This window comes from Dermacentor albipictus, chromosome 2 (assembly GCF_038994185.2).
Source record: "Dermacentor albipictus isolate Rhodes 1998 colony chromosome 2, USDA_Dalb.pri_finalv2, whole genome shotgun sequence".
NCBI lineage: Eukaryota > Metazoa > Arthropoda > Arachnida > Ixodida > Ixodidae > Dermacentor > Dermacentor albipictus.
Window position 1 is genome coordinate 142,613,827 of NC_091822.1, and position 21,840 is coordinate 142,635,666.

At 48.8% G+C, this 21,840-nt stretch overlaps 1 protein-coding gene across 2 annotated transcripts in view; it reads left to right on the plus strand.

The window, feature by feature from the left end:
• Positions 1 to 15,611: 15,611 nt before the first annotated feature.
• Positions 15,612 to 21,840, plus strand: part of LOC139056129 (spidroin-2-like) — a 30,009-nt gene continuing 23,780 nt past the window's right edge. For both annotated transcript variants that reach the window (XM_070534026.1, XM_070534027.1), the window contains exon 1: positions 15,612 to 15,955. In XM_070534026.1, coding sequence (XP_070390127.1) covers positions 15,856 to 15,955 — 100 coding nt within the window. In that variant the 5' untranslated portion in view covers positions 15,612 to 15,855. The remainder of the gene's footprint in view (positions 15,956 to 21,840) is intronic.

A 21,840-nucleotide genomic window follows, 5' to 3' on the forward strand; every position in this document is an offset into this window, starting at 1 on the left:
CGTGGTCACTACCTGTCCTAAGTAGATGTATTCCCTTACCACTTTCAGTGCCTCGCTACCTATCGTAAACAGCTGTTCTCTTCCGAGACTATTAAACATTATTTTAGTTTTCTGCAGATTAATTTTCAGACCCACCCTTCTGCGTTTCCTCTCCAGGTCAGTGAGCATGCATTGCAATTGGTCTCCTGAGTTACTAAGTAAGGCAATATCATCAGCGAATCGCAAGTTGCTAAGGTATTCTCCATCAACTTTTATCCCCAATTCTTCCCACTCCAGGTCTCTGAATACCTCCTGTAAACACGCTGTGAATAGCATTGGAGAGATTGTATCTCCCTGTCTGACGCCTTTCTTCATTGGGATTTTGTTGCTTTCTTTATGGAGGACTACGGTGGCTGTGGAGCCGCTATAGATATCTTTCAGTATTTTTACATGTGGCTTATCTACACCCTGATTCCGTAATGCCACCATGACTGCTGAGGTTTCGACTGAATCAAACGCTTTTTCGTAATCAATGAAAGCTATATATAAGGGTTGGTTATATTCCGCACATTTCTCTATCACCTGATTGATAGTGTGAATATGGTCTATTGTTGAGTAGCCTTTACGGAATCCTGCCTGGTCCTTTGGTTGACAGAAGTCTCAGGTGTTCCTGATTCTATTTGCGATTACCTTAGTAAATACTTTGTAGGCAACGAACAGTAAGATGATCGGTCTGTAATTTTTCGTCTTTGGCGTCCCCTTTCTTATGGATTAGGATTACGTTAGCGTTCTTCCGAGATTCCGGTACGCTCGAGGTCATGAGGCATTGTCTATATAGGGTGGCCAGTCTTTCTAGAACAATGTTCCCACCATCCTTCAACAAATCTGCTGTTACCTGATCCTCCCCAGCTGCCTTCCCACTTTGCATAGCTCCCAAGGCGTTCTTTACTTCTTCCGGCGTTGCTTGTGGGATTTCAAATTCCTCTAGACTGTTCTCTCGCATTATCGTCGTGGGTGCTACTGGTACTGTATAAATCTCTATAGAACTCCTCAGCCACTTGAACTATCTCATCCATATTAGTAACGATATTGCCGGCTTTATTTCTTAATATATATATTTATAAGTCTTGTATACTCTGCTAATTGTTTTTTGGCGCAATAAACTGTAAATTGGCGTCGATAGCTGACAGCAACTCAGGCGTCAAACCCGCACCCTGTCCGCTCATCATGTGTTCGGCCAGCGCGCGCTTTGCCACTGAGACCTATGATAACCCCGCTCGCTTTGAAAGCAAGGAGACGAAATAAAGTTGCGGAGTGCGGGGAACACTATTTGTTCTGAAGTGGCAAGGTCGCGATGGCACCTTAAAAAAGGCTGTATAGGATCACGGCTGTGAAGAAAGGTTGGCGGCGTGTTTCGGTGAGTGCGGATTCTGTAGGGCCGAAACATGCGATGTGGCGAAGATGGCGATCAAGCAAGGTTGCGAGCACGTGCTGATGATTCTATTGCCGGAGACAATTTCTCCTCAACTCACGGAAAATGCAGCAAAACGGCAGGGTGCTATTGCTTGCAGTTACCGGTCCTGTATGGCAGCTCCCTGCATGTTATAAATGAATCATCGTACGCACCACGTGCTCACCCGGTGCGGATTACAAGCGCGTGCGACGCTGACACGTGGTCATCGGCACTGTAACGATAATATGGCGCTGCCGATGGTAAAGCATCCTCACATCGTTCGTTGGAGTTATAGGTGCATCTCCGCATAGCACGAAGCGGTCACCTCGTAGATGGGTCAAGCACGCTCTCTCACACGAAACCCCCTCGCCAGCCCCGCCGCGAGAGAGGAGGAGGGCGCAGACGGAGCGGAAGAAAACGAAAAGATGCATCTGCCATAAATTCAGTGCGCTGGTCATCAGGCCTGCACTTCATTAGGCGTGGTGGTAAGACGCGCAGACGCGTCAGGACGCGCTAATGTGGTTAGCCTGTGAGATTTCGCAACGCAGCGCGAAACTATAGTGGGTCGGAGGATTTGCGTTTCGTTTTCTTTAAAGCTTCAGTACAGGAGAGAGACGCTCCTCGACCTCCCCAGGCAAAGGAGCGGGCCATCACCGTCTCGTCTCAGCAACGTCCAAGTTTACGAGCTGAAATAAGCTTTCCGTCGCACTGCGGCAGAAAAATAAAAGATACCTATGTGTTTTCCCTTACCCCCATAATTTCGGCTACTTTCTTCCTAACATACGGCAGTCTTCGTGGCCCTCCGAGCGTGTGCAACTGGGCGCAATACCATAGTTTTCTCGCGCCGAAAACTTGCAAGCTGCGGGCATTTTTCATTACTTTCGTTCAACCAAAAAAAGGCCTAGTTTTTTTTTTTCGGAGCGGACGAATAGAGTTTCACTGGCGGACAGACTTAATGAAGGTGTCTCGAAGGCGCTAAAATAGTTGCCTCTGACAACGAGGCGACTTTTGAAAAGAGGAAACTGTGCATGCCGTGTGCGGATGATGTAAGGAGGCAGCTCGGAGAGTACTTCAGCTGCTGCTTTTCTGACTCTGTGTTTGCACTAGCAGCAGAATGTTCGACGTCAAAGAAAAAGAGTTCAAAAGCAACGAACAATTTGTAATTTCCACAACCCGGATTCAGTAGGTTTCATTGCAGCCGTGGTCGGGCTCATGCTTGAAAATTTAGGAAGTCTGCTTAGAACACGTGTACACTCGAATATAAAAAATATTTGCTACGTCTGCAACGAACGCTGCGTAGGTTAAATTTAGCTCCAAAAAACGACACTGATAGGTGCTTCGAATAGAATGCGCTAAGTAACGATAGATTTGCAACGATGACCGTGACAACTGCAAGCGTGTTCGAAAAAGTATACAGCCGTTTCACGGTGATCCTGGGGGCGCCGCCATGTTTGATCACGTGGTGACGCGTTCATTACTTGCCTCGTCTGCCTCCGTAGCCTGCGTGTTTCCTCAATGGATGTGCATGACGTGGATGTCGCACAGTAAACGTTTGTTATTGCGAATATCGTAGTCGATGATTGGATGGACGACACGAAGGTTTGGCCACAGCTTCAGACAGGCACGTACCCAGGATTTTTTTTCGGGGGGGGCCCACCACCTCCACCATCATCATCATCATCGTCATCATCACCATCATGTTTTATGTCCACTGCAGGACGAAGGCCTCTTCCTGCGATCTCCATTTACCCCTGTCCTGCGCCAACCGATTCCAACTAGCGCCCGCGAATTTCCCAATTTCATCGCTCCACTTAGTGTTTTGTCGTCCTCGATTGCGTTTTCCTTCTCTTGGTACCCATTCTGTAACCCTAATGGTCCAACGGTTATCTAACCGGCGCATTACATGACCTGCCCAGCTACATTTTGTCCTCTTGATGTCAATTAGAATAGCGTCTATACCCGTTCGCTCTCTGATCCAAAGCGCTCTCTTTCTCTCTCTTAACGTCATGCCTAGCAATCTTCGTTCCATCGCTCTTTGCACGGTCCTTAACTCATTCTCAAGTCTCTTCCCCATATGTCAGCACTGGCAAAATGCACTGATTGCACACCTTACTTTTCAATAATAATGGTAAGCTTCCAGTCAGGAGCTGGCAATGTCTGCCGTATGCGATCCAAACTATTTTTTATTCTTCTGTGAATTTCCTTCTCATGATCAGGGTTCCCTGTGATTAATTGACCTAGGTAAACGTACTCCTTCACAGTCTCTAGTGGCCGACTGGCGATCCTGATCTCTTGTTCCTTTGCCCGGCTATTTATCATTATCGTCATCTTCTGCATATTAATATTCAACCCCACTCTTACACTCTCTCTGTTCAGGTCTCCAATCATTTGTTGTAACTCGTCTGCATTGTTGTTGAATATAACAATGTCATCGGCAAACCGAAGGTTGCTGAGATATTTGCCGTCGATCTTTACTACTAAGCCTTCCCAGTTTAATAGCTTGACTTCATCTAAACACGCAGTGAATAGCTTTGGAGAAACTGTCTCCCTGTCCGACCCATTTCCCTATAGGTATCTCCCTGCTTTTCTTGTGCAGAATTAAGGTAGCTGTAGAACCTCTGCATATATTCTTACGCGAAGGACGAGCCAGTAAGACGAGAAACTATTTACAGATTATATCTACAACAACGGTTGCAGCGCTGACCGGTTGGATTCACAGCGCGAGCCCAGTTCGTTCTTCCTCCTCTTTTCTGGAGTGATGGCGCCCACGCACCTCGTTCAAACAAACAAATACCACACGCATGTAGCAATATTTTTCAAGCTTTTTACGTAAGCGTTCTGTAGTCCTTGATTACGTAGTGCCTCTAGACTGCTGGTATCTCTACTGAATCAAATGCATTTTCGTAATCTATATAAGCCACATACTCTGCAGATTTCGCGATAGCCTGATTGATGACATGGATGTGATCCATTGTAAGGTATCTCTTCCTGAAGCCAGCCTGTTCCCTTGGTTGACAAAATCCAGTGTTGCCCTTATTCTATTGGAGATTATTTTGGTAAATATCTTATATAATACTGGGAGCAAGCTAATGGTCCTATAATTTTTCAATTCTTTACCGTCTCCTTTTTTGTGGATTAGTAAAATGTCTGCATTCTTCCAGTTTTCTGGGACCCTTGCAGTCGATATACACTTCGTATAAAGAGCCGCCAGTTTTCTAAGCATTATGTCTCCTCCATCTTTGATTAAATGGACTGTTATTCCACCTTCTCCTCCCGCTCTTCATCGTTTCATGTCTTGCAGCACCCTTCTGACCTCATCGCTAGTTATAGGAGAGTTTCTGCATCCTGTTCATTACTGTTTCTAAGTGAGGGATCGTGACTCCTCTGGGTACTGTATACAGGTCAGCTTAGAATTTTTCCGCTGCTTTTACTGTATCTTCGAGATTGCTTATGGTATTATCCCTCTTATCTTTTAGTGCATACATCATGGTTTGTCCTATGCCAGGTTTCTTTTTTACTGATTTCAGGCTGCGTCCATTTTTTACGGCTTCTTCAGTCTTTCACTTGTTATAGTTTCGAATATCAGTTATTTTCGCCTTGTGGATCAGTTTTGACAGTTCCGCGAATTGCGTAACGCTGTGCGGCCGCCAGTCCCATACAACCGCGTCGAGCGCAGGACTCTGCGATTCTAGACGTACTGCGCTCACCGAGAAAGGTTAGAAAAACACCCACATAAGCACAGCAGAGAAGTGGCTACGTGAGGCGGTTCGACCGATAACTGTAGAAGCGTCATTCAAAGCAAGTAATTATTCTCCACTTCCGGCGGCATTTTCTCTGCTTCCTTTTTAAATAAAAAGATGTTGATCCATAAATAATCTCATAAACAACGGTTAACATTTTTATTATTCGCTTTTGCTTGCAGTTTGGTTGTTGCGTTGGCTCTCTCCCTTAGTAGATCGCTTAATTTCTCAACTCCTTGCGATTTTTGTTTCCGGTTTCCAATTTTGCACGAAAAGTGCTATACAATTAAGGAAAAGAGATGAGGTAACTGGCGACAGTCACCTTGCTTATGGGTTTAAGTGTTATTGGGTTATTGCAGGGTTTCATGATGGACGCTCTTTCACATCATTTTATTTCCCACCTTATCTAACCCATATCACGTGTATATGGTTCCGGGCATCTGCCAGCGTCGCGGCGAGCCGTAACTCAAGGAAATAATGAAGCAAAGGGAAAAGTTAAACGCAATTGGTGTTTTCTCCGGCCGCAACTCGTTCCATGAGAGTACAGACCAGCTCAGTGACAGCCGCATCCCTCTCCTCGTCCCAGGATCAGCCTAAACAAAGAAGGTTGAACTAACAAAAGCAACAGCTATGCGCGTGACGGTTGAATAGATGGTGACAACTGAGCGCATCTCGAGTTAATCGCGCGGGTGCGGAATCTATGAGAAAACTGTCCTTCACATTACAAGAAATGCCGATAACTACCGCCATCTAAAAGGAGTGAAAAAGGCAGCATAAGGCTGACCGATGAACAGGTGCCAAGTCTCAACATTAATCTGGCGGCGCTTTAGGAATGTGTGAGGAGTGGTGGCGTGGGTGGGGAGAGGGGGGGGGGGGGGCATGCCACTTGATTTCGGGGGGGCCCGGGCCCCCCCGGGCCCCCCCCTGGGTACGTGCCTGGCTTCAGAGGACATGTAAGCGCTTTCTGAGCTCGTATACGCTTTATCCTAACGGCGCAAACAGCGTGTACGTGCGTGTACAAGAAGCGTGGCTAGAAATGCACTCGAAGCTGTCCAAACATTTCGCTACTGAATTAAATCAAAATTAGTGTTCCTTCTTTCTTTTTTTGCTCTTTGTTCTGCATATGCCAATAGTTTTGAATCAGTCGCTTGTCATGTTTCAGACTCAGTAATTAATGTTCATTGGTGCTATCTGATAGTTTACTTTCTACCTAATCGCTTGCGGGTGTGCTCGACTGCGGTAAATTTGTCCTTGCGCAAGTCTTGGAACGTAGATGTTCTGTACTTTGTAATAGCTTGCAGCAAAGACACATTGCCGCTAGTCCTTCGCTTACTCGGTGGGCAGTCACGAAGCGTTCAGCATCGAACATTCGTGTGCTGTTGTCCGCCGTCGCCCACATGCTTCTGCGCACTGATTCAAGTGTGTGCCCATTCACTTATTCTTGGCGCGTAAGTTTGTGTGTGAGTTGGGGTGGATGTGGGTAGGTAACGTGCGAAAAACTTACTATGCCGGGAAGCGGCGCTACTCCATTTGTCACTGCGTAACGAGTGGTATTGACTCCTGAGGACGTTCCGGGGTTTATGTTGTTTCGTCAGCGGTTAGCGATACAGCGCTGGAGCATCAGGGAATTTTTTTTTCAATCCTCGAGGAAAGCCGCGCATAGCGAAAGGCCGACAATACAGGCAGTCGTCGTGTAACAACGGTCCGTGAATTTGGCTGCCCATGTTCATTCCGTTCCTTAATATATACTTTACTAACTTTGCAGTCACCTAATGCACACGTGCTCCCTCCATCGTTCCACATCCTGTATACCATAAATGGAGCACAGTGCATTAGCGATCACCCAGTTGCATCTCCGACATCTGATCGCACGGCAGCAGTGCAGAAACGGCCATGGTTTCGCTTTTGTGCGCTTTCGCTCGTGACAATGCGCGGCTGGATGGATGGAAGGATGGCCGGATGGATGGATGCTGTGACCGTCCCCTTCGAAACGGGGCAGTGGGATGTGCCACCAAGCTCTTTTTCTTATTTTGCCTAATGCCTTACCTATCTTTCTTTTTTTTTCGATGCGCCGCCGAAAGCGCCACCTAGTTCCTCTAGAGGAAACTATACTCCGCACGAAGGGTCTATACAAAGGCAAAGCAAAAGGGGTACGAAAGAACGCAAGCAAGGCACGGCGCTTTGGGTGCGCCAAGGTCCCTTCGCGGGTACCCAGAGCCACTTGAGTGCGCAAAATTTAAAACCCCCTTATGTTTAACGCTTCGACGCCTCTGACAAACTCGCGAGATCAATCGATCATTTCCTTGGTAAGCGTCCTTTGTCCTGGAAGTGCCATTCCTGATTTCTCTCGCCGAGTGTTACGGTTGGCATCTCGCATGCCGTGCAAAAAGGATTTTCACCCACCATGCCTCGTCGAAACGAAGCGTGACTTCCTAATTCGCAATGGTCATCTCGAGTGTCTGCCGGTCTCGCGGAAACCCCGCAGTGTTTACAGGCCTCTTTTGCGTGTGTGTGAGACTTTAGAGGGACCCTTTCCTCGAACTGCCAAACTCTACAGGAGAACTTTCCCGAACCAGCAACGCGCAAAAGAGAAGGACAAGCGTCTCCAATTCCCAGAGGCTTGGCATAACCAGAGGCTTGATATCACTGGAAGCTTGGTATAACCGGATGCGGGGCCCTCTTTCCGCGAATCAGACTCTGTGCCTGTCACGTGACGTCGACGGAAGCAAGATCCCTCCCATGATTGTAGAGGGCCTATTTAGGGGCTCCGAAAGGTACCTTTTTTACACTTCATTCCCTTCTCTTCATCTTTCACCAACCTTTGAATAAACCGTGCAAGTTTCGCACTAGAAATCGTCTCGTCCTTGCTTGGTCGCCATGGTCTACCGGATGCCTGCAGCCCGCCGACAACGCCACGCTACCCAATAGTAACGTCGGTCGAGCTTCGATAAACAGGCGTCGCTAAAACTCGGCAGCAGTAGGATACGCTACCCTGTAGTACGCAAAAAGATCCACTAATTAACAAGAATGCACTAATTAACGTTTAGCTCATTATCTTATGACCCATATTGCGATTTGCAAATTCTAGCAGTGGACTTGAGACGACGAAGTGTCTTCAGGCAGAACGCCGGCTCTTCCAGCTCTACTCATTTTGTGAATTTCCTAGACTTTGCCAGTGGACTGCTATTTCCTCCTTAACTGCCATGGAGATGGAGTCTCACGCGCGTCCACCGGACTCGGCAGTGCCCGCGGCGGCTGCCTCCAGGAAGCGCAACGGCACCGAGAGCGACACGGACAGCGACGACACCATGCACTACTATATCAGCGGTGAAGATTCTTGTGACGACACCTTCGAGCTGGTGCGGAGTCGTAAAGCAAAGCGCAGATTTCTCAGCGCATCATCGAGTTCGAGTGAGTCCACCGTGAGATCTTCGCGGGATACCGAGGAGCTCACCATCCTGTTCTCGCCTGTTCTCGCCACTGACAACCTGAGACGCCTCAACAGGCAAGCCGTGTCTTCTCATCTAGAAGCGCTGGTTCCAAACGAAATCAAAGACATCAGAGTGAACACCCGTAAGAACGTGCTAGCGATTGACGTAGAACACGCGGCTGCGTTGGATTCCTTGCGCAAGATCACGGAACTTGGCGGGATGAAAGTCCGCCCTTATATTCCGCTGGGCAAACAAGTCCGTACTGGCGTAATTTACGATGTTGACGAGACCATTGTCGACTCCGACCTGTCAATCTTAATCAAGCCAGCTACAGAGACCACCATCATCACAAACGCGTTTCGTCTCGGCACGTCACGGTGTGTGAAGATCATATTTAAGGGCGAATCCCTCCCATCGCATGTAAAAGTGGGCCACTTCCGACACGCAGTTCGCCCTTTTATACCAAAACCACTGCAGTGCTGGAAGTGCATGAAGCTTGGCCATGTGAGTAGTGTGTGCAATAACACTACCGTCTGTTCTCGCTGCACTGGGCCCCACACCACAAACACATGCGAGGCCAGTGTGCTGAAGTGCACAAACTGCAGCGGCCCTCACGATGCATCTTCGAAGGAATGCCCTTTGATTCGAAAGGAAATGCAAATATTGAAGAAAATGGTTAGAGACCACTCGTCTCACCGAGAAGCAGCAGCATCTATTAAGCGACGACGATCACGTCGCCGGCGTCGATCAAGACCCTCCAAAGCCTCTGCAGAACGCCACACACGTATATCACCACCCACTCTTCCGCCCAGGCCAAACGCAGTCAGCTCCAAGGACACGGGTGCATCGAACAGCACGGCTGCTGACGCGTGGCCTGCACTCCCGAAGCTACATGCCCCTACTGAGCGGAGTGATACTTCTACAGCAGTGGACACTTCGTCTGTTCCTGATAAATTGGCGGACCAAGATCAACAAATTGTTGTTATGATCAGCTCTCTGGTGAGTGCTATTCGTGTTCTTCTGGACAAGCTACAGACACCAACAGCTCGAAGTGCATTGCAAGTGCTGGATGCCATCAGTCCGGTTCTGGCGAGCCTTCAGAAGTCCAGTGCTTGAGAACTTCTACAGCAGAACCATGGCTCATCGACACCACCAACGATCGTTCCGGGATGATGTGAGAAATGCCTCCATATTCCAATGGAATGCGAGAGGCCTGAGGTCCCGTATTTCGGATTTTCGACAGTTCGTATTTGCAAACCATTTTCCTATACTAGTCATCTGTGAACCGAACTTATCAGCTTCCATAAGACTGTCGGGATATGAATCTTTTGTTTCCAACACGTGTGTCCGTAGCAGTAAGGTTCTGGTCTACATTCGCAAGGACCTTACGTATTTTTCCCAACAAGTAGCGCCACACGACGGTAACCAATACGTCTCTGTTACTGTGAAAAAGAAGAAGCTGTCTTTTACTCTTATCGGCGTCTACCTTTCCCCAACAAGTCAGTTTGATAGAAAAAGACTGGAATATATTATGGCTGCTACTCCCGGTCCTTGGATAATAACAGGGGACTTCAACGCTCACCACCATATATGGGGAAGCTCCAGGATAAATTCGAGGGGCAGGTCACTAGTATCCTTTGCATCAGGCCACAACCTGTGTCTTCTAAATGACGGAAGCCCGACATTTCTACGAGGAACTAAGTACAGTAGCTGCCTTGACTTGACTTTGGTGTCACGTTGCCTGACTTTGAGCGTGCAGTGGTTCACTGATATTGAAACCCATGGAAGTGATCATATACCGACCTATGTGAGAATTGATGGACTAGACGCCACATTACCGGTTGTTTCTCGCCAAATCGACTGGTCAGTCTTTCAAGATCGCGTAGAAGACACATGCAAGACACATATTGCACGCAGATTAGAAGACACAATTGCGGACGCTATGCAAGATTGTACACGCTGCTTCACACATCCATCAAAGCGTACAGAGAATGACATTGAATTGGAAAGGCTTCGTGCACTACGTCGCCGAACTGAAAGGAGGTACAGGCGCACGAAGTCAATTCTTGACCTCAGGGAAGCTCGGCGCATGCAAAAGAAGATCAGACGCCGTATGGATAAGCTAGCGAATCAAAGATGGAAGTGTTTTTGCGACTCACTAGACCCCCGCAAGCCATTGTCCTGTGTATGGCGTACCCTACGGGGTCTTTGCTCAAGTCCCCAGCAACGACACCCATTCAACACCCTTGCTCTCTATCAAAACCGCTGTGAGATAGACGTCGCAGAGGAATTTTGTGCGAACGTCGCCGGCGGCGCAGTTTTAGTCCCTGACATGGCTCTAGGCAACATCCCCGGTACACGAGATGCAAGTATGGACGCTCCATTCTCTATGGAAGAGCTAGAAGCTGCTATGGCGCTCTGTAAGTGTTCGTCTTCACCAGGGCCCGATGGCATAACGTATACTGCTTTGCGCCACTTAGGCAGAGAAGCACGAAGAGAACTCCTCAGCATTTTTAATAGTTCATGGCAAGATGGTGTCGTCCCACAGGAATGGAAACGCAGCCGCCTGGTACCGCTTCTAAAAGCAGGAAAGTCACCGCTCGAACTGGCATCCTATCGGCCTATAGCTCTTGCCAGCTGCGTCGGGAAGCTCATGGAACGTATGATCCTCATGCGTCTCGAATGGTACCTTGAACACCACAAGATTTACCCTGACTCTATGGCGGGATTTCGACGGGGTCGTTCATCGATTGACAATGTCATCGATCTAGTAACATCTGTGGAACAACAAAAATATCGGAAGCGATTATCAGTAGCACTCTTTCTTGACGTGAAAGGCGCTTACGACAACGTTTTCCATCAAACCATTCTAGACGCACTTTTGACAATTGACCTAGGAGGACGAGTATATCGTTGGGTCAGTAACTACTTGACACAAAGGTCCTTGTTCGTACGAACGGAAGATGGTCCGACTACCGACCACTACACATGCCGAGGCGTTCCCCAAGGTGGTGTTCTAAGCCCTATTCTTTTCAACCTCGCGCTTCTTGGGCTGGCCAAATCCCTACCAGAAACAGTGAGTGTTTCAATCTACGCCGACGACATCTGCATCTGGACATCAGCGGTCACTCGCCTGCAGGTTCGCGCACGGCTACAGAAAGCAGCAACGCAGGCATCTGACTACCTTCACGCACAAGGCCTTACCATCTCAACAGAAAAATGTGCGATAGTCGCTTTTACGCGAAAAGCGATGAGTCCTTATCCGGTATGCATCAATGGTCAGCCTATCTCCTACAAGAGAAATCACCGGTTTTTGGGCGTCATTGTAGACCGAGACCTCACTTGGAGCCCTCATGTTGCCCACTTAAAGAAGAAGCTCACATCTATTGTTCACGTTTTCAAGTTTATCGCCGGCAAAACATGGGGATCGTCAGTGGGCTCCATGCTACAGTTATATAGAGCACTGTTCATCGGATTCCTACGCTACAGTTCTCCCGTGCTTGCTAAAACATGCAAGTCAAATCTTCGAGAACTTCAGAGCGTGCAGGCGCAGGCACTACGTGTTTGCCTAAGCCTTCCGCGCAGCGCCTCAACAGCTGGAACCATTGTAACGGCTCAAGACCATCCCATCACGACTTATATTAGTACCGAAACGCTTAGAGCCCATGTTCGTCATGTTTCACGGATGCAGTCAAGCTCTCTTGCGTGCCTGCCGGAACGACGACCACAGGCGTCCTTCTCCAACAAGGTCAACATCCATCGTGCCTCCTTACCATCGGGTTTCACACCCTCTTCACGTTCAACCTCAGCTTTGTGGTGTTTAAAACAACCTCAAGTGCGTCTTACGGTTCCAGGAATAAGAAAGAAGACCGACCTGCCTACCTTGGCTTTGAAGCAAGCAGCTCTGGATTGTTTGCACACTTTCTACTTTGATCGAATACACATATATACGGATGGCTCTTCCACTCAGACCAGCTCCACCAGCGCAGTGGTTATACCATCACGATCACTAAGCATCCAATACAAGATTTCTCATTTGACAAACTCGACTGGTTCGGAGCTTGTTGCCCTCCGAGGTGCCGTTGATTATATTAATAACCAACCGGCTAATCGGTGGGCTATATTCTGTGATTCCAAGGCAGCCTTACAATGTCTTCTGGCATCTCTTCGTCGCGGGTCATGTGAACAACTCGTGTCGGGGAGATACGAGAAATGCACCATCTCATGATCGCGAAGGGACACGACGTCGTGTTTCAGTGGCTGCCTGGTCATTGCGGTATCTCCGGCAACGACCTCGCTGACGAAGCTGCTAGAAAAGCACACGAAGGAGCAACCCTTGTTTCAATACCTTTATCGCGGACCGACGCAGCCCAACACTTAGGCAAGCTAGCGCACTCTTTGACATTGGAGAAGTGGCACACATCTGAATTCACTCACCATCGCTTGCATTCCCTCGATCCCTCTATGCAACTGCGGCTGTTACCAGGTCTTCCGCGAAATGAGGAAACAGTGCTGTGCCGCTTACGTTTGGGAGTCGCATTCACAAATGCTTATGCATTTCTGATTGGAATGGCTGATAGCGCCGAGTGCAATGCCTGCGGTGTCGAGGAAACCATAGAACACCTACTGTGCTACTGCCCATCTTATGAAAACGAAAGGCAAGACCTCTGCACAGCTCTCAATCAGCTGGATGGGAAGCCGTTCACCTTGAAGAAGATCTTGGGACCTTGGCCTCGCATATCGCAGCTACAAAAGGCCACAAAAGCGCTGCTGCGGTATTTGAAAGCGACCGGATTGAGTGAGCGCCTGTGATTCGGACTGAGTGACCGACTGATATCTCCAGTGGACTTTCTCTTCTTTTCATCTTTCCGTCCCCCTTTCCCTTTCCCCAGTGTAGGGTAGCCAACCGGGCTCAGTCCTGGTTAACCTCCCTACCTTCCTTTTATCATTTTCTCTCTCTCTCTCTAGCAGTGGACTTCGCAAGGCGGATCTACTTGGAACGAATTCTCAAGACGACACCAGTTTCGAGATATAAATTCCCGAACTTTGCGGAGAAATGCATTGGCGTTCCAGTTACTTGTGTGCTTCGCTGCATGAAACGACGTTTCGTTAACAAATTATTGGAACGCCAATGCATCTCTCCGCAAAGTTCAGTAATTTACATCTCGAAACTGGTGTCAGCTTGAAAATTCGTTCCAAGTGGATCCGCCTTGCGAACTCCACAGCTATAATTTGTAAATTGCAATATCGGCCATAATATAATTAGTTAAGACCGTAATTAGTGAATTTGTATTATTTAGACGATTTTGCATCTCAGTTTCTTGCGCAAGTATTGTACGCTGCTCTTGAAAAGTTGCTGTGGCAGATACCTGCCACAGCAACTTTTCAAGATTTTCGAAAGTGTTGGCCGAAACAACCAATATATATATATATATATATATATATATATATATATATATATATATATATATATATATATATATATATAATAATAATATTTGGGGTTTTACGTGCCAAAACCACTTTCTGATTATGAGGCACGCCGTAGTGGAGGACTCCGGAAATTTTGACCACCTGGGGTTCTTTAACGTGCACCTAAATCTAAGCACACGGGTGTTATATATATATATATATATATATATATATATATATATATATATATATATATATATATATACCTATATGTTGAATGGGGGCGCCTAGATACCCATACATGAGGTATGCGTGACAACATGAAAAGTGGAAGGAGTGCCGTAGCTGGGCTCCACACGCTGCTTTGGAAGGCGGTGAGCCGTCGTACCGTCGTAAGGTAGCGCCTTCCACCATATGCGAGTTTCAAGCGACGCCTTACGAGAAGTCAAAACGCACACGCTCTCCGAGTTTTATAAAAGTCTGAAACTTTGTTCGCCCCGCGCTGCTTCAAAGGTTTCCGCCGTTGTAACTTGAACCAGCGTGTGACACGCTCTCTCATTGGATTTCATTTGCGAGTGCGAAGGCGTCGCCCGAAAATTTGATATTCGCGCTTACTGCGTGTGGTGCGGCTCTGCTCTGCGAGTAATTAAGTCCCGCACGAGTAATTCGGCGGTTGCGGAACTATAAATATTAGTCGTCTCTCCGTTGCCTCCTCCCCCCATCCTTAAACACGCGTGCGCGTTCGCACATACCAAAGGTACAGTCACGTACATACACACACACAAAGGCGCAGCTGACGTTATGTTTCTGTTATTAGAAGGAATCACATTGTCCTCCGTGGGACCTGCGCGACAAGGTATACGCAGCGACCCCCAAATTGCGCGCTCGTGTTGCGGCTTGGGGTGTGCGGCCGCGTAATTGTTTGAGACACTTATATCTTATGAGGGCACCGCAGATGCGAACAAGCGCAAACGAAAGGTGAACCGTGACGGAAGGCGACCGTCTAATTAAAGCCTAAAACACAGCGAGATGGAGAGAGAGAGAGAGAAGGGCAGGGGTGGGTAGGTGGTGGAAGGGCAAGGGGTTGGGGGCGGAGAAAACGAAGCTGCTATAGGACACCGAAGCAACAACAACAACAAAAAAAAGGATATGAGGAAACCCGGCTGACAGCACCGGGACTGACTCCGTGGCGGTGATCGGTGCGCACGTAATTTTCTCCCCAGCGGAACCGCAATTTACTTTTACACCGCGAGCGCGCTCGAAAAAAGAAAAAAGAAAAATGCGTCGAAGGTGAGAGTGCCGCCGCCGCCGCCCGAGTCCTTTCAAGTCTCGAGCAAGTGTATATGCACGGGCGCACGCGAACGAGCGAGGTGAGTGAATGTGAACTAAACGCTTCGCAACTCGGCGGATGGGTGCGAGGGTGTGGGAGAACGAAGGTAAACACCTAAATAAGACATTTTTTTTTTTTAAAAAGAAGGCAAGTGTGAAGGAGGAAAGGCGAGGTATGGGAGAGGAGGGTGGCTGAAGGTAAGGCGCCGAGCGACACGGTGAGAAAGAAAGAAGCCTGCTGCGCTCGCGCTCACAGACCACGGTCGCAGCCGCCAACCCTCGAGCCAGTCAGCTCCGGGGCCGGTGGGGCATGCCCGCAGGTGACACGCGCGGAATAAAACCGTGACGCCGACGCGTGGCAATTACGACGGTTGTTGGTGGAGTTGCGAGCGTCTCGGCTAGGCTCCTCTTAGCGTTTATTTATTTAATTTGTTGTAGTATTTTTTTTTTCTTTCGCTATTCCGAGAAGGAGTGCTCCGGCCGGGTTTCTCGGTCTTCTTCCCATTCCGAAATGCTGCGGCGGCGGAGGCAAGCGGAAGAAGCGTTCGCGGCTTTCAGGATGGCTTGCCTCAAGTCGTTCGGCCTCGTCCTGGCGCTCCAGGTCGCCGCAGGTGAGCCGCCGTATCCAACAACGCCGTCTGAGGCTACCGCGATAGCTTTCTTTTTCCTTCTTTTTTGCCCCTTTCGAGCGAATCTCGGAAGCTAACAATTTTTGGAATGTGTCTCGCGTAATGCAAAGAGTGTTAGTAGGGAGGGGGGGGGGGGGAGGGGGGGCGTATGGCAGCCCTTTGACGAAGTGCAGTTAGACAAGATGTCTTTGAGTGTCGTACACAGCAAGAGCTATAGCCCCGCAAAATTACTAGGTCAGATAATAGTGACGCAGCAAGTAGACGTGACGGACAAGAAACGGCGCGGAGATGGGCGTTCCAGACCTGGAACCACTGCAGCTGTTACGTGTAGGCTTCCATGTCCCAGAGGACCGTAGTTTGCGCAAATGCGCATCAATTCGACGCTTTTCCTTGAATCCACCGAAACCTCGGAGGGTAGGCATTTAGGGTGACAGGGCAGAGAGGCGAGGGGACGTCAAACTGGAGAAATTGGAAGCAGTACGTCTCCGGCTACTCTAATTCTCACGCAGAAAATATAAATTAGCCTAAATAAGCTCATAAATTAAAGTTAAGTATAAGTTAAGTTAAGTTAAGTTAAGTTAAGTATTGAAGTATAGTTAGTGGTTCGCTTCTATCCGGCGCCTAAGCGATACCACTTTAAGCTTTTACTCAACCGCCCTGAAACTGGGGATTTTAGCCTATAGGTACATTTGTGAACGAAACTAAACCCCTAATTACAAACATGCAAGTCGCCTGAAAACAAACATTCGAGCTGAACATGTCACAGGAAAACTGTTGGTTCTTTATTGGCAGACACGGGTAGGGAGAAACACGTTGGCAAACACAGGTAGGTTACAGTCGGCTCCAATAGGTGCTGCACCTTTGATGCACCACATCAATCGGCATGCACCCATTTCATGTCGTAGGTGTCACTGCGCAGTGAATTTTTCAACACGTTAACACCTGTTATCAGAAGTAGGCGAGATAAAGATCAATGTACCATACGTGAGGCGTTTGCGAAATACATTTGATCACATTTGAATCTTACACACGCTATCTCATTCGAACAGGCCCAACTTGAGACATACGCTACTATACATACCCTGGAACTCTATCTTAAGCCTCCGCGTACCACCAGACCTGCCCCTGTGTGACATTACAGTTTAATGGAGACTGGCTGTGCGTGGCGTTCACCAATGGCTATGCCTTCCGCATAGGGATGGCCGACACCAGAGCCCGTGACTACTGCAGTGAAGAGGAACCTATCAAAGAAATTCTGTCTGGGTCCGAAGTATTAGAGAGGTTTAGCTTGTCCGGTATTCCGGTAAAACGCGGGCGGACGGGGCGTTGGGGCAGAGACGTAAACGTGAGCGGTCTGCATGGTGCAGCCACCTGGTGACGCAGTGCTCAAACAGACAGAAACAGCTAATATTGCGTTAACCGAGCGTATTCTTCTTTGCTGCTGGTGTAAGTTTTCGATACTGGCGTAATCGTGTTGCTGCCAAACATTTACACTCGCAACAAAGTAAAATACACTTGGCCACTGCAACATGAGCTGTTTCTGTCTGTTTGAGCGCTGCTCCACCCGGTGGCTGCACCATGCAGACCGCTCTAAAACCCCTTAAACTTCGTAAAGTAGTGCCACGCTTTGAAGAATGCTGCCTCCTCCTCGCGCGCTCAGGCCGAGGCCGACGCCGCGTCGCTATTGGCCTAATAGCATCAGGTGGACCCTCGCGCCGTGCATCAGCGCCATTTTTGCTCGTGAAGCGTCTACGGAGTGGCGAGGAGCGCATGTTCGCGCCGTCGCTACGCTCGAGCAGTGTAGGCGGGGCCATGGTCGAGGAGGGAGCGTGAAAGAGAGAAGAAACGAGGAGGAGTGAAGGCGGAGGAAGAGAGTGTCACTACTTTACAAGTTTAAGGGGTTTTAGACTGCTCACGTTTACGACTCCGCCCCAACGCCCCGGCGTCCGCCTGCGTTTTAGCGGAATACCGGACAAACTAAACATCTCTATTATTATGCACAGAGACGCTGTGCTCAACAACCGCTGTGCTCAACAACCGCTGTGCTCAACAAATTCGACAACCGTTCTTCGTCGGAAGAGATAATCCTCGAACATAGACGTGACCCAATATTCCATCAGAATACCGTCAAAACATTGTTGCGCTTTTATGCGAAGCATATTACGAGGGCTCAACCCAGCTCCTCAGGCGCGGCGGTGACCATGAAATCACGTGACACCGTGACGTCACGACAGAGGAGAAGTGGCTTTGGCTCAACTCTTGCAAGACGGGCTGGGTGGGAATCGAACCAGGGTCTCCGGAGTGTGGGACGGAGACGCTACCACTGAGCCACGAGTACAACGCTTCAAAGCGGTACAAAAGCGCCTCTAGTGAATGCGGTGTTGCCTTAGAAACGCGCTGTTTCTAAGGCGTGCGTCTCTTGCTCAGGCGCACATTTCGTTGCCGCGCCGAACGCTGCTTTGCTCGACGCTCACCGCGTCCAATGCGGGGCGCGTAGTCGCTGCCCTGTAGCCCATTGTCTTACACCCCTTGGCGGGTCGACGGGAACGCTGTCGCGTTCCACTCTTGAAGGCGAAGAAGTAATGCATGAGTTGTTTCTTCGTCTAGCCGAACCAAATATAGCCAAGCAACAGCAGTTCACCAGGCTAAACAGTGGTTCAACAACTAAAATAAAGGCTAGTATGCTTCGCATCCTGGGCTTAACCTTACCTAAGCCACAGCCATTTTTTCTCCATGGGCAGAACTCAGCAAACGCCTATATCAGTAGTTACTAAGTTCTAGTTATTTCTTTCGCTCCTCCTTCCTTCTTTCTAACCCCGCTTTCCTCAACACGCTTGCAGGGCAGCGAACCGGAAACTGTCGTCTGGTTAAATTCCCAGCCCTTGCTCTACCTCTTTCTCTATACACACGTCTTCAGTATTTGGAATTTTACTAGCCATCATACATTTGAGACACCACGGAGAGAAAGCAAAAGCACGATTCACCCGGTGTCCATAAACGGTAAATTTGTCAAAATGAACAGATAGCACTATATACACGGTGTTGGTAGCGCAACCCATTCGGGTATTCTGTAAAGCATACAAAACAATGCGTTCTGCGCGCAATATTCACTCCATGTCGACGCAGTGTAGTAGCAAAATTATACATAACGTATACTCCCAGATAGCCTTGTCAAAAATTATTGTTGTATTGATGAAGAACAATGCGCATGTATTCCAGGTAGGTGTCGCAAGATGGTGCAACGAGAGCATGGCGACATCATATTGTTACGTGTGGGTTACGTGCGAACAATATGGGTTACATCGTCACAGGGGGTGGTCTGACGCGGTCGAACCTCACGTGTCGACGTAGCAGTAGTGTTGGGTAGCCGCGTGATGTGATGTGTGATACTGCGGCTCTCAGCTTGTTCAAGGCGACGGCATTCTTTGATGATGGCGTCGATGGCCGAGACGTGACCGAAAACAAGCAAACTGAAAGCATCGTCGGCGATGCCTTTTAGCACATGCGACACTTTATCTGCTTCAGGCATCGTATCGTCAGCTTTGCGGCAGAGAGCCAAGACGTCGAGGATGTGCGAAACGTACGGCTCTGTAGATGTCTGAACACGAGACGCAAGAGCCTTTCTCGCGGCAGCCTTGCGCCCAATGGGGTCGCCGAACAGTTCCCTGAGCTTTTCTTTGAAACTGTCCCAACAGTTTATCTCGTCGTCATGCATTCGGTGCAACACGCGTGGGGTGCCGTCCAGATAAAAGATTACATTGGCGAGCATGATCGTTGGATCCCATCTGTTATTAGCACTGGCGTGTTCATAGAGCTTGATCCATTCATGAACGTCCTCTCCCTCCAGGCCAGAGAACACACCAGGGTCGCGATTTTGGGCAACCGTGATGATTAGAGCAGTCGGACAAGCCGAAGCCGTTTAGGAGCCTGTCTCGTCACAGGAAGGCATGGTGACAAGCTCGATGTACCGACCACTCCGGAGTTCCGTGGTGAGGACGGGGATCGCTGACCTTCACCAGAATGTTACGTGTGGAAAAACACAGATGAATGAGGCTATATACAGAGTATTTTCACTGGAGCCAGACCACCAGGCCGACACTCACCCGCGCCAAGGGCGCAGACCCACTTCGTCGTCGTTCTCGCGGCGGCTCGTCCCTTTAGCATCGCTCGATGATATCGTAATAATATTTCCTAGCCTCATAACGTGGCGCTACGCGACTGCCTGCAAACTACGCACAAACACGAAGTGCATACAACTGCCACTTTGGCAGCTCAGAAAGCATGAACAGCACGCGTCTATATACCACCTGGGTATAGACCCTCGTGACGTATGGTTACCTTTACAGCATCAGCTCTTAAAAGCCCAACCACACTCCGACACATGTGCAATGACGTCTGGTCAGCTCCACAGCACCAGCTCTTAAGAGCCATTCCGCACTACGACACGTCTTGTCTGCCATGACGTATGGTCCCCTTTACAGAATCAGCTCTTAAGGAGTACATCTGCACTCCGGCACGTCTTATATGCCATGACGTATGGGCACTTTTACAGCATCAGCTCTTAAGAGTCAATCTGTACTCCGGGATGCCTTATCTGCCATGGCGCATGGTCACCTCTACAGCATCAGCGCTTAAGAGCCCATCCGCACTCCGGCACGTCTTATCTGCCATAACGTATGGGCACATCTACAGCATCGGCGCTTAGGAGCCCATCTGCAGTCCGGCACGTCTTATCTGCCATAACGTATGGGCATAACTACAGCATCAGCTCTTAGGAGCTCATCCGCACTCCGGCACGTCTTATCTGCCATAACGTGTGGGAACATCTACAGCATCAGCTCCTAGGAGCCCATCCGCACTCCGGCACGTCTTATCTGCCATAACGTATGGGAACATCTACAGCATCAGCTCTTAAGAGCCCATCCGCACTCCGGCACATCTTGTCTACCATGACGTATGGTCACCTTTATAACATCAGTTCTTAACAGCCCATCCGCACTCCCGCACGTCTTGTTTGCCATGAGGTGTGGTCACTTTTACAGCGTCAGCGCTTAAGAGCCATTCCGCATCTCAGCAAGCCTTTTCTGTCACGTCTTCGGTCCACATGGAACGTGCGCGTGATAATGACAGCTGTTAAAAGCGTATAATTAGTGCTAGAAATTACAGGAATTACTAAAGAAAACTCTGGCGCTAGCGTATACAGAAGCTGAACGTACGGCTGTCTGGTCAGCGGGGGAATGATGGGCAATATAAATGGATTTGCCTAATCACTGTCCTCTTGTCATCAAAGCGGGTTGTACCTTTGCAAATTAACAATCTTCAACAAAATATTGCAATATACATGCAACAATTCAGAATGATTGCGCATACGGGCAGAGACTGAGTTCTTGGAAGTTAAGAAAGATAAAGCGTAAACGCCACAAGAACGTTTGAAGTCACAAGCACGGACATTGGAAAAATCCATGTACCAGCCATCAGCGGCGCGGTACAACGGAAAAACCGCAACATACGGTTAAAATTTCAACTACGCTTGTCCGCGCCCTCCGCCCATCCGGTTCTGCCGCGTCGCATGGGCTATGCGACGGCAAAATTTCAAGACATCGTCACACGCAGTCGAGATGACGTTTCGAAGTTCACAGGAACTGAGCAGACCAGTCTATAGACTGTGTGGTGAAATCTCAAAACCCACAATTGTCCACGAAATTCCCAATCAACCTTGGTAAAGAGGAAAGCCTTCCAATGGAGTATAACTTCCTTCACGTAAACATCGTTAGACTTGAGTGACCACTGCGGAGGTTCCACAGCATGAGCTTTAGATTACACTTCAATATTGTCGCGGGGCCTCTAGGGGTTCATGTTCAGCAGAC